This window comes from Hippocampus bargibanti, linkage group LG19 (assembly GCF_051943395.1).
Source record: "Hippocampus bargibanti isolate YZ-2025 linkage group LG19, ASM5194339v1, whole genome shotgun sequence".
In the NCBI taxonomy this organism is placed as follows: domain Eukaryota; kingdom Metazoa; phylum Chordata; class Actinopteri; order Syngnathiformes; family Syngnathidae; genus Hippocampus; species Hippocampus bargibanti.
In genome coordinates, this window is record NC_142752.1 from 5766179 (window position 1) to 5778961 (window position 12783).

At 39.8% G+C, this 12783-nt stretch overlaps 1 protein-coding gene across 3 annotated transcripts in view; it reads left to right on the forward strand.

Annotated features, from left to right (window-relative positions):
• The window catches only part of LOC148883735 (glutamate receptor ionotropic, kainate 2), a 73631-nt gene extending 60974 nt beyond the window's left edge, over positions 1 to 12657 (forward strand). For 2 of the 3 annotated variants that reach the window (XM_089021427.1, XM_089021428.1), the window contains exons 15-16: positions 5861 to 6111; positions 9956 to 12657. In XM_089021427.1, the coding sequence (XP_088877553.1) occupies positions 5861 to 6111; positions 9956 to 10120 (416 nt within the window). In that variant the 3' untranslated portion in view covers positions 10121 to 12657. Of the gene's footprint in view, positions 1 to 5860; positions 6112 to 7504; positions 7595 to 9955 lie in introns of those variants that run through there. The other variant, XM_089021429.1, reaches the window with a different exon arrangement.
• The last annotated feature ends 126 nt before the right edge of the window (positions 12658 to 12783 follow it).

Here is a 12783-nt window from a genome sequence, read left to right on the forward strand (position 1 = left end):
TGAGACACATTCAAAGTATCAAACTTTTTTTTTTTTTTATGCGACACTCATAATTCACGCAAAGGGAAGCGCGTTGTTGTGTTTGCACTGTATGCAAAGTAGCTGGCGGCTAGATATATATATCTCGAGGGTGACAGAAGGGGGGTAAAAAACCGCTGATGATTTCCATCCCAGTTGCCGTAAAGGTTAAACTGGTCTCCACGAGGCCAATGGGAGCGCTTGTGGCCGGGGGGCATCGATGAGGTAGTGGCGGAGTGGGACGAGGGCGGGGGGGGGGGGCTAATGGCCGCATCCATCACAGGCGATATGAAGGCCATCAAAATACGGATGATTAATTCCAGCCATCCACATCTGGAGCTGCCTGGTGCTGATGAGCGCGACGCGGTTATAGATCTGCAGAGATGCCGTGATTGCCACGGCTGTAACAAAAGGCGAGGCAGCGCCGTGATGTATCGCCCCCGCCACCGCGCCGACTTTTACACCGACGTCCTTGAGATGGACATCAGACCTTCCCCGGTTGCTTCTCATCGTTGCCATGCGGCAGCGTATCAAACGAGGGAAGCGGCTATATTTCAAATCCTTCATTTTCCTGCCCTGATAAGTGGCGGGCTGATAAACGTATAAAAAGTACAGATTAGGACGTCTGCTTGCAGGAGTTATTACTTCCCACTAATTCATTTGGTGCTCGCATTGAGTGTGTTCATGACTCACTGTTTCAGAATAAAGCTGATTACGTTCCCTCAAATGTTTCCTCTGTGATAGAAAATGTCTCTTTTAATCGTTAAATGCAGCAGCGCTCCAAAAGAATGGGATTTTTTTTCTTTCTTTTCTCTGACTTTGAGCGTCCTTGTCATTGAGTGTGTTTTTACCCAAGACTGGTTAGTTTCCCCCTCTGCGTTTATTGCAGTTGCGAGCTGTGGATTTCATCGCTAGGCCTTCAGTAGTGCTATGTCTGAATCAATCCAGACTGAAAAAAATGTAGTGTAATATACTACAAATCCACTAGAGGGTAACGTTAGCCAGGTATTAATTGTCCGACCTTTCTTAATGATGTCCATTTTTTCTTGAAAAGTCCATCTTGATGAAAATGACTTTATCAGTAAATCTGCAACTAAATCAATTTCTTCTCCTCCTTCAGCCATTGTGGGTTGACAAAACTACAATTAAATCTACACAATATATTTGCTTATGCAGCTTGCTTCAGATACAGTGTGCTAGCTCTGGCCAGTATGCTCTTGTCACACAGTGATAAGAGCAGTTCTCTGACATTGACCAGCGCCTAGAGCAACAATTTCGTAGACACATTTGATGCGACAGGTCCTGCAGAACTGATTGTGAACCCTGGTAACAAATGATGGCTGAAATGTGATTGGTTAAATGATTAAATACAAAAAAATACACACCTGGAAGCAGGACAACACGGGAATAGCAATGAAAGGAAGCTGAAAGACAATTTGGAACTATTTACTAAGAATTCACGGACAAAATATAATTAACATCAGTCCGTGATTCCGATATTTTTAGGCCAGCAGAGAAGGCTTTGCAGGCGTTGACGATCAGCCACTGGTTTATTCGGTAGATTTAGCGCTGTTATGCTAGGTTGTGCCCAAACACAAAATATGATGACTGTTATTATTCTGGCTGATACTAAATGCTCTATTGGCTTGGGAGTTCAATCGCTCTAAGCAAACCAATCCCTTGCTGGCAGTTATTGGAAGCTGAAAACTACAACTAAAATGTAAAAAAAATAATTCAACACCTTTGAATTTAAACGAGTGCATTTGTATATTGTTTCTTCATTTATTTACCGCCATAGAGGGAAACAACAGAAAAAAATTAAACCATAGTTGTTTTCACCAAAAAATTGTATGGGTGGCCATGGTCACCCTTGGGCACCACGTAGCTCCGCCCCTGGTTTACAATTTTGCTTGTCAATCCCCGTTTCCTAAAAGCAAAGCTATAGACTCAAAGCATTTGCATCGCAGCAGCGCAGCAGCGTAGGAGTGATGGATGCCTTCTGCTTTTTTCCACATCTGTAAGGTAGTTATGAATGCAAGCGGCGTCAAGCGGCGCACTTTTTCCATTTTACCGCGGCGGCGGCGGCTCTCTATCTTTGTCTCCGAGGACTCATCCTATTAGCATTTATCCAAGGCCTTCTTTGTTAGGCCATCATTTATCATTTGAAATATGATGACGAGGATTGCGGCGGGATGGGTGGATGCGGTGGGGGATGGGGGGGGGTGCGCCATCAGAAGTCTGTGATACTTGAGAGATCTCCCACCTTCAAATGAAGCATCTGCTTGTGCACATGATCAAGCAAATTGGGGGGGGTCATCTGAGCCCATATTTACACGCAAGCATTTGGGCGCATGGATGTAGATTTTCAATCAATTGTTTGTTTTTTGCTTTTTTTAGTTTTTTTTTTTACCATTTGCATTCCCTCGTCTTCTGTTTCTTTTTTTTCTTGTCGCAAAGGAATTTCGACTTTTTTTTTATTTATATTTACAGGTACTTACGACTGAGTTCCGTTCCGACCAAACAGTCGTAAGTCAAAATAGTCGTAAGTCGAAATACATTCAAAATGTTGAATAGGTCTATTGCTGTGCGAGAGTGAGATGCTGTCTGGCTGGCCAAAATTGCCGTACGCGTTGCTGGCCTGCTAGCTCGTTGCGGTGCCAGGCGTAGAATTAAAATTTTACAAATAGGGACTGGAGGTCGTGGTCGTAAATACGGGGGGTCGTAAGTCGAGCCGGTCGTAATTGCCGGTGGAATTTATATTTATATTTATATTTATATTTATATTTATATTTATATTTATATTTATATTTATTGTATTTTATTTATATTTATTTTATTGTATTTATATTTATTTAATTATATTTACATTTGATTTATTTAAACACATTTTCTTTTCTGCATAGAATAAATACTTTGTTTTATCTGTTGAACCCCTTCTATCAATTTTGCTGCTGTAGATTTTTAATTTCCCATTGCGGGACTATTAAAGACTTTCTGATTTTGATTTTATAAAAGTGCAGGCGAGCTTGAATGAAGCCAGACAAACCTCACCTGAATGTGGCGTTTGCCGACTTTGCAAATATTCGACACTCGGTCGGACAGGCTTTAAAACAACAGCTTACAAATCACGTCGATAGCACACTCGGGAGGGGTGGGAGGTGTTAAACCCGCCTTCTTTATAGACCTTTATATGTACTGTACTAAACCCGCGTTCATGCTCATGTAAGCCGAAAGGCATCTATGAAAGTGGCAGCGTCTTTACAACTTTTATATTCAAATGACTGCTTAAAAAATGACGTTGATGGCACACCGGCTCAAATAAAAAAAGAGGAAGACTCTTATTGACACAGTGACTACGGATATCACAATTCTATTTTTACATAGCCGAGGCGTGACTCCATGACATTATGTTGGATCCGTTACTATAATTATTATGAAGTATGAGATTGTCATTTTTAATGTCCCTTTTTCATAGTATTTTCTTTTTTATCATTGTTTCTCCAAGTACATTTTTAACTCATTTACTGCTGATGCAAAAATGTATCCACTCCAGTGCCAGGGCTTTTGTCGTCACTTGAATTTCAGGACCCACGGAATATTGACTTTTAGGGCTACATAAACATTCAATGTAGGGAAAGAAACATTACACTCTATTCTTTCATCAGAAAAAAAGAGTTAATTCCTAAGTTATTTGGGTCTGGAGTTATCTGAGCTTGAAATTGGGGCTGCTAAACGAAATACAACACAATGCAATACATACATATTGATTCATATAGCTTTTTAACAACCGCTTAAACTGTTATAAAGCGCTAACATGGGCGAAAGGCAAATTCTCCCTCTTTGTGGAAGGGAAAAACATTGCCAGAGGTCGGACCAGTGCTTTATCTGCACCCTCGCAAGAAAAAAACAAAACCCGAACACATTCGGGAATGGCGCTCCACGTCATGCTTTTCAATTCCCGGATAAATTCAAGAATGGCAGTGAATGAGTTCACATTGAAAAGAAGCAACGCGTTTCTCACTGTAAAAAGTCTTGAAACAAAAAATAAACTTGTATTTACTATAATAACAATATATTAGCCGACGCAGTCATGTTTGGCTTCATTTACATTACTGTGTTAGATTTCTTAACCATCACAGTGGTTTTAGAGTAAAATAATCTAATGGAAACAATCGACTTCGAGTTTGAATTGAGGAAATGATGCCAAAATACAAATGACGGCCATTTTGAGAGCCTCAAAAAGACCCACTGTAATAATACTGTGATTGGCTGGCAACTAGTCCTTGATGTACCCCACCGCTCTCCTAAAGTCGTCCTAAACCGTGACCCAAATGACGATCAGCGGTGTCCTTAAATCGAAAAATGAATTAAAGTAACCGGAAATTGTGTTTCGTTATGATTGGATTGATTGTCTTATTTTCTCTTATTGTTTTGTGCAGCTGAGGCCGTATAAGTAAACATGAGTGAGGGGGGGGGGGGGGGGGGAATGTTTTTTTTTTTATTATTTCCCAAAAACAACATCTGCAAAACTCAGTGTCCAACTCCATCTTGGTGCTCACCCTGGTGCATGCTCATAAAAAAAAGCGTAATTGTCTGCCTCTGCCCTTTATGTGTCCAAATAAATGGAGTCTGTGAGATGAAAGGATGATGGATGATAACAGAAAATGATGGATGGCATGGAGAATAAACTGCAACATAAAAAATAAAAAAAGACCTTATCCTGCAGTCGTGAGTCGGCAACATATGGGGAAGTGATTAAACACAACTAGCGTGCTTTGCAAAACTTTGGCTGATGATGTTCATTACCGCCATATGATTGATTTACTTTTTTAATTGTCATTCAGGCATTTACTCCCCTACCCTCCTTTAAAATTACGGATGCTTGTGATTTTTAATGCAAAGTGTTATTTGTGTTTTGTGCATTAAACGCATGATCATTTTAAAGGACAACCGATGCCTCTGGACAAGTTGTGTCCAAAAATTACTTCTACGAGGCGTATTTTACAAAGATTCCACCACATATGGCTATATTTTACTTTTAGGACTCGCGCTGAATATTCAGGAAGTCTTGTTTTTGCGTAGTTGACGATTTCTGGCGTGATGTCACGTCAGGAACGCCCCTGTCCGAGATAGCGACACACAATGCATTTTGGGTACTTTGTTTGGTCTGAAAACTTCGCGTTGATGGCGAAATTAGAAGGAAAACACATACATAACAAGATGGTGAATCGTTGTGTGTTGCACCAAGACTACTATTTGATACTAGTTGACACAAATTCCATGCAGACAAATCAACCCATTTCCAACGGAGCTTGGGTGCCACCTTGTGCATTTTCTGGGACGCTACATTGCAGTCCTGACGGCTCTAATTGATATGGGAGGACATCTTTAATCGATTGCAAACATTTATGCTTTCCTCTTCAGAACTATTTGAATCATATTCATAACTGGATGAGTAACAAGAAAGCATCTTCTCCGAATGTGAAGCCATTGTTTTGATTCTAGAGCAAGGCAAGGCGTCGTGGCGTGACGACACGAACAAGGGGGCGGGACCTTCTGAAACTCGCCATCTCCGAGGTCATTTTGAAGTAGTTTTGGGACACTTTGAGTCATTTTTATTGGTGTTTTGCATTTGGCTAAAAATATCAGCGTGCATGTTGTGGGTATTTTAGATGCTATAAAACGTTTTTCTGATGTCAGTTAGGAAACAAAAAAAATGGTGTGGGTTGTCCTTTAAGCAAGCCGTCACAGTGACGACAGTCGTTTCCCCATTCGAGTTCGCCAGCGGTGGAATCCGCATACAAAACCGGACCCCGGTGTCATCCTTGTGCTCCCCCCGCAGGCTCTCCGTACAGGGACAAGATCACCATCGCCATTCTGCAGCTGCAGGAGGAAGGCAAGCTGCACATGATGAAAGAGAAATGGTGGCGGGGGAACGGCTGCCCCGAAGAAGAGAGCAAAGAGGCCAGCGCTTTGGGGGTGCAGAACATCGGCGGAATTTTCATCGTGCTGGCTGCCGGGTTGGTGCTGTCTGTCTTTGTGGCCGTCGGGGAGGTGCTGTATAAATCCAAGCAGAACGCCCAACTTGAGAAGGTACCATTTTATTTTATTTTTTACAGCCATACATTATACATTTCTACATGTTATTTTATATCAGTGTGCCAATTGCCAGATAGCCAACAAATCCTCCAAATAAAGGCCCAGTGTGCTTGTTTCAAGCTGTTGGGTCCCTTGACTAGTTGAAGTTAGCTAAAAAACTCAATATAAAATAAGGAATGACATTTTGGTCATGAGACTAAACCATTTTTTTATTTGTTTGTTAAAAATTGAGTGGGAGGTAAACCGGCAAAAATGGTCGGATATTAGATCTCAACTTAGGTCGCATCTTTAACTCATTTACTGCCATTACTGAATGTATTCGGAAATTGAAAAGCCAATATGTACCGTGTATACATTACATGGGATTTTGGACAGCCGCCCTCATTTCAAGCTCAGATAACCCCAGACCCATATAATTTAGGAAATAACTCTTTTTTTTTCTGAAGAGAATCTAAGGTTTTTAATTATGTATTGAATGTTTATGTAGTCCTAAAACTCAATATTCTGTGGGCCCTGCAATTTAAGTGAAAATGACTGGAGTGGAGTTAAACAAACTAAAATGAACCAATGCAAGCATAATTAGTAAATAGTAATTTTTTGAATGTCACTCCCAGTTCAAGTTTACTGTAAAAAAAACCTCAACATTTCACTGCTATTTAAGACACTTATATACTATAAATTTGCTCGCTTAATGCTAACATATATTTGCACATTATTTGGCAGTGAATGAGTTGACCGTCTTATCGTAAAACTGGTTTCAAATATATGCTGACAGAATAGACGCTACAAGACACGTAGCAGTTACATTGTGTATCCACGAGATTGAGCTACGCTAAAGGGAATACAATACAAGCAAACTCTATGAGACAGCTGTAGATGCAGCAAAGCGCTTTATAGAACATTGAAGTTGCTACGTCCAAGAAACCAGAATATGGATCTGTATAGAAGGCTCATCGTATTATAAGGCAGACTGTTGACTTTAAAGGACAACCGACATCACTTTTTTGTTTCCTAAGTGATGTCAGAAAAACATTTTATAGCATCTAAAATACCCAAAACACGCAGTATGATATTTTTAGTCTAATGCAAAACACCCAAAAAATGACTTAAAGTGTGCTGAAATTGCAAAACATTGAAACCGGAAGTGGGCAGTTTCAAAAGGTTCCGCCCCCTTGTTCGTGGTGTCACGCCAAGACGTCTTGCCTTGCTCGAGAATCAAAACAATGGCTCCAGATTCGGAGAAGATGCTTTCTTGTTACTCATCCAGTTATGAATATGATTGAAATAGTTATTTCGAATAGTTCAAATAGTTTTCAGACCAAACAAAGTACCGCAAAATGCATTGACCCCATGAAAGGACTGCTACAATGTGTCCTTTCTCGGTCAGGGGCGTTCCTTCCGTGACGTGACGTGAGGACTCGTCACCAACTCAAAAACAAGACTTCCGGAATATTCAGCGCGAGTCTTAAAAGGTCAGATATAGCTATATGCCATGGAATCTTTGTAAAATACGCTCAGTTGAAGTTATTTGAAGTGATTTTACAAATTATGGACACAACTTGTCCGGAAGCGTCGGTTGTCCTTTAAATTTATTGCTTTTAAATGTGCATTATAGTGCGGAAATTACGATGTGTATGTTTGTACAGTACATATGTGTTATACTGCTCCCTTGTGGTCAAAGTGCAAACACCAGAATGGCATTAGAATGCCTGTTAAAGTAAACAAATAAAAACATTTCCTAGAGCCGAGAATCAAAAACTGGTCCAGTCCAGTGATTTTCACGCCGCCAAAGTGGCGGTTCATTTATTTGGCCCGCCTCCCACCTGCTCTATTCGCTCAACCTGTCACATAAAACCAATGACTTTTTCCCTTTTTATTTGAATCCACCTCTGTTCCCCTTTGCCTGCGCACACTTCCGTTTGCTTTTTCTTCTTCTATAATCACCCTGTTCAGAGAGAAAGGCACAAGATGTCATTCATGCAGCAGATCAAACTGTGCGTTTCAGTAAAAGGAAATTACATGTTGTCCGTGCTGCCCACATGTCACACTCCTACGCCGAAATAGGATTCGACGTAATCTCAAAGTGATTTTTAAAGGCATTTATTTGCCTTGGCAATGTTGGCCCTAGCACGACCGTAATAACGTTTTATAGAAGGGATTGTTTGTTGTGTGCACAAAATAACCAGCGTCATCCGTTTTTAAAATATTCAAGCTCAAGGATGATTGTTTTTGTCCTTTTGGCGACAGCGACTACTACAGTGGACAGCTTTATGTTACTAACTCATTCACTGCTAGACGTGCAAAAATGTGTCCACCTCAGTGCCGGGGTTTTTGTCATTCTAACTCGAATTCCAGGAACCACTGCATATTGAGTTTTAGGACTACACAAACATTCATTATAAACCATAGTCTCTCTTCTTTCATCAGAAAAAAGTTAATTCCTAAATTATATGGGTCTGTAGTGAGCTTGAAATGAAGGCAACAAAATACAATGCAATAAACACATCTAGGCTTATAAATGAAATGTATTATCATTGTTGTCATTATTGTCATTATTGTCATTATTATCATTATTATGATTATTATCATTATCATTATTATCATTATTAGTATTATTAGAATTATTAGCATTATTAGCATTTTTGGCATTATTAGCATTATTATCATTCAATGCAGCATAAGAAACCTTCGACTTTCTTCTTTCATAAGAAAAAAAGAGTTATTTCCTAAATTATATGGGTCTGGAGTTATATGAGTTTGAAATGAGGGTGGCTGTCCAAAATATATTACAATACATACATATTGATTTATATAACGCTTTAACAATAGCTAAAGCTGAAACAAAGCGCTAACATGGGAAAAAATAGGAATGCTGCCCCCTTGTTGGAAAATAAAAAACATTGCCAGAGGCCATGGCCAGTGCTTTATTAGCACCCAAGCATGAAAAACCAAAACCCGAACAAATTCGGGAATGACGCTTGACGTGATATTTTCAATTCCCGAATAAATTCATGAATGGCAGTGAATGAGTTAAATGCATTTCCGAGAAGTACTATTTTGCTCAAATTACATTTACAGAGGTTCCCCTACTTACGAACATTCGAGTTATGAAAAATGGTACATACAAACATTTTTGTCGTAACATATGTAGTATTCTCTCCAGTTGTACGTACATATCTTTATAAAGCATATATTTTATTAAATGTTTATTTTTCAGTACAAACCAATACAGGTTACTTATACAAGCCTTAAATATATGTTCCATACAAAACATAGCACTCAAGCAACTTACGAACGACATTTCGGGACATATCTTGTTCGTAAGTTGGGAAGTGTCTGTACATATTAACGTGACCAATAGTGTCTGTCAGCAACCAAACAGTTTAAATTTCGTAACATAATCTTATTTTTTGTTATATTTTTTGTTATACAATATTATTTTACCTAAACGACGCCACTCTTTTGTTTGAATACCCCTCTCTCTTCTTCTCTGATGAAGTACAATCTTTGGGGCGGGTGCTCAGGCCATCTAGTGGTGAACACTGTTATTGCATTGTTAACTGCTAATACACAGTAATCGTTTTCATTTTCAACAAAATGCAATCCACCGAGTGCCTCTGAAAACATTTTTTTTTCAGACTAGAGTTGCACATTGCACTATTTCGAGGCAACTCGCCGCGCGTGTCGATCACCTTTTGGTTTTTCATGTCATTAGCCTCTCCAGCGCAGGTGTGCCTAATGTCGCGTCCCGCGAGCGTAATCATCGGCGGCGTGAGCAGTGCGGCATAAACGCCCCCTCCGCTTCCCTTCCCGCCTCCCACCCCCCGCTTTTGTGCAGAGATCCTTCTGCAGCGCCATGATGGACGAGCTGCGGGTGTCTCTGAAGTGCCAACGTCGTCTCAAGCAAAAGCCGCAGCCGCCCGTCATCGTGAAGACGGAGGAAGTCATCAATATGCACACGTTCAACGACAGGAGACTCCCGGGAAAGGAAACTATGGCGTAAAAATATACAAAAAATGAAATAATGAAAGGGGGAAAAATCCCCCTGTATGGGTTGGGGTGGGGGATACATCATGTCTGAAGTTTTTTTTTTTTTTTTTTTTGGGGGGGGGGGTAGGGTTGAAAAGGTGCACCGTTAATTTGTCAAGTAGAGAGATATTTCCTGTGGAAATCAAGCTAGCTATGTGAGCAACGTCACCTCACTGCGATGGTCACTTTGTGAAGGCGGCTGGCCATGAAGAGGACTTTGAGTGGACAAACACACAACCGACACGCACACACACAAACATATTGTGACACAGGATGTAGTTTGTTTTGTTTTTAAGTCAGATTTCTGTGTGACCTTCATATACCCTTTCCCCTTAGTTTTTTAGGATTATTTGGAGATTAAAAAAATAAAATTAAATTAAAAAAAGAAATCCAATCAAAAAGAAGATGATGATGAGTAAACATCACCAAACACTTTTACTACGAACTGGTGTGTATATTTCCGGATTCATCTTCGCCGACACATCGTACCGTCTTTTTCCTCGTGCCAAAGCTTTTGGTTCAAAAGCCTCAATGTAATACGCTTCTAATGTCTCTCCAAGTTGTTTTAATGCAGGATTTCTACCAAAAAAAAAAAAAAAAAAAAAAAAAAAACGGATGTTTTTGTACAAGATCAAGACATTTTATAGGACTTTATATCATGGTAGCCCCTCCCGAGGATACAACATGTAGCGGACACAAATGAATAAGCCCCCCCCCCACCTTTCCCCGCCCCATGGGGGGTCTTTCACACGCTGCTCAGTAGGATTCCACCCCGCTCACTTCTGCCACATTTGCGCTTTCAGTCTTTTCATTTTTTAGTTTTATTTTTTTGTGTGCGTTGTCTGGAGAAAATATGGCTATGTAATAAAGCTGTGCTTGAAGTCTCAAAGGAGCTTGTTTTTCAAACGGAATATATACAAGGGTGTATTTTCAGATATCGGGTTATTGTGTAGGCTGCCAATATCAGCCACCAATTCTTAAGGCAAAATTAATAATGATAATACAGTAAAGTCTCGTTATATCGATATTCAAGGGAGTCCGAAAAATATCGATATAACTGGGACTATCGATATATCCGACCCTGTTTGCATGTAATTTTCTCCGGGCGTGCATAGAAATAGTATCGATATAACCGGGACTATCGATATATCCGATATCGATATAACGAGACTTTACTGTAATAATAATTCTGGTGTAGTTTTCTTTAGCAGTAACTGCCGTGATATAGTAGTAGTTTGAAACTTTTGTGAAGGATCATCAGTGCTCGTAATGAAGTTCTAAACTCTTTTTTTGTCATTATGTTGACTTTTTTTTATATATCAAAAATATCAACATTTCCCTTGCAGTGCCATTATGACTGAAATCGTATTAAGTAGTCAAGTATAACAGTTGCCATGTTTGATTTGCTTTTTGCGGGCCACCAAAATGATGCGGAGGACCAGATTTGGCCCCCGGTTCTTGGATTTGACACCTGTGACATTGGATGCCAAAAAAAGAAGATTTGCTGTAATTGAGGCAGAGTTTTAGCATTACGTCCATGTGATGTGAGTGTTTTATTTATTTGATTTCAGGTGAGTAAAATAGTTCAAGACCCAATGAGCATAAAAGTGAAACCTCAAGAATTCCGTGAGTGTTCCCAATGTCATTCCGAAACATCCTGAAGCTACCGATTAGCCTTGCTGTTGCTGTTTTTTCTACTTTTTCCTTCTTCTACTAATTCTATGACTCTTCTCTGGATCAACTTCACTGTCTTGTATTTATTATTGAACAATTTTGTTAGGCTCTTGTTGACCAGTTTTTTTGGGGGGGGACTTCTTCACTTTGAGAGTGTCACATGAAGGTGTGTATCAGCTGATGTTCAATGTTTACCGTGAGTCTCCTGTCAAATTTGAAAATGAGTTGAATGAGGAGTGACACACTATCATCTGATGCTCTCAAGAAGGCGAAAGACCTCTTCAGAAACCTGTCAGGTCAAAAACAGCCTAAAAATCCAAGTTTGAATACTACAACAACAACAACCGTTTTTTTCCTCTATTTCATTTGGGGTCAATGTTTCTGCACTGCGTCACCATGCTGCCCCCCACAGGTTAATATTGGTAACTGCACTTGACACTATTTATTTGTTTATTTATTTGTTTGTTTGTTTATTTATTTTAAGTAGCCTTAAAAATGTCGCTTGAAATGTTCACCTCACACAGAACACACGGCAATGTTCGGTCTGTGCATGTGTGTGTGTGTCTGTGTCTGCGCACACAATTGAAGCCAAAGCAAGCTACCGGGAAAATATGTCACAGTTTTCACCTTTATTTCCCTCACCCCAATCCGTCTGCAATTTATTGCTCGTTTAAAGCCACGGGCGGCATTTCAATTCACAGTTTAAATATCATACAAGGCTCCAGTGCAAAAGAAATGCAAATGTTTGCTCGAATGTGGATTGCCTTCTTTTCACAGCAAAGTTAAAAAAAAACGGGAAGAGTGAGCGATAAATGCATTTTCCACTTTGAAATAGCAGTTGAGAACACAGTAAATAAAACAAAAAAAACAGCAAATTTTTAATGTCTGTCCAGGCTGACACAGCAATCCATCTCTAAGCATGGCAAATTGATATGCAGTATTTTTTTACAGTATAAGTGTGTA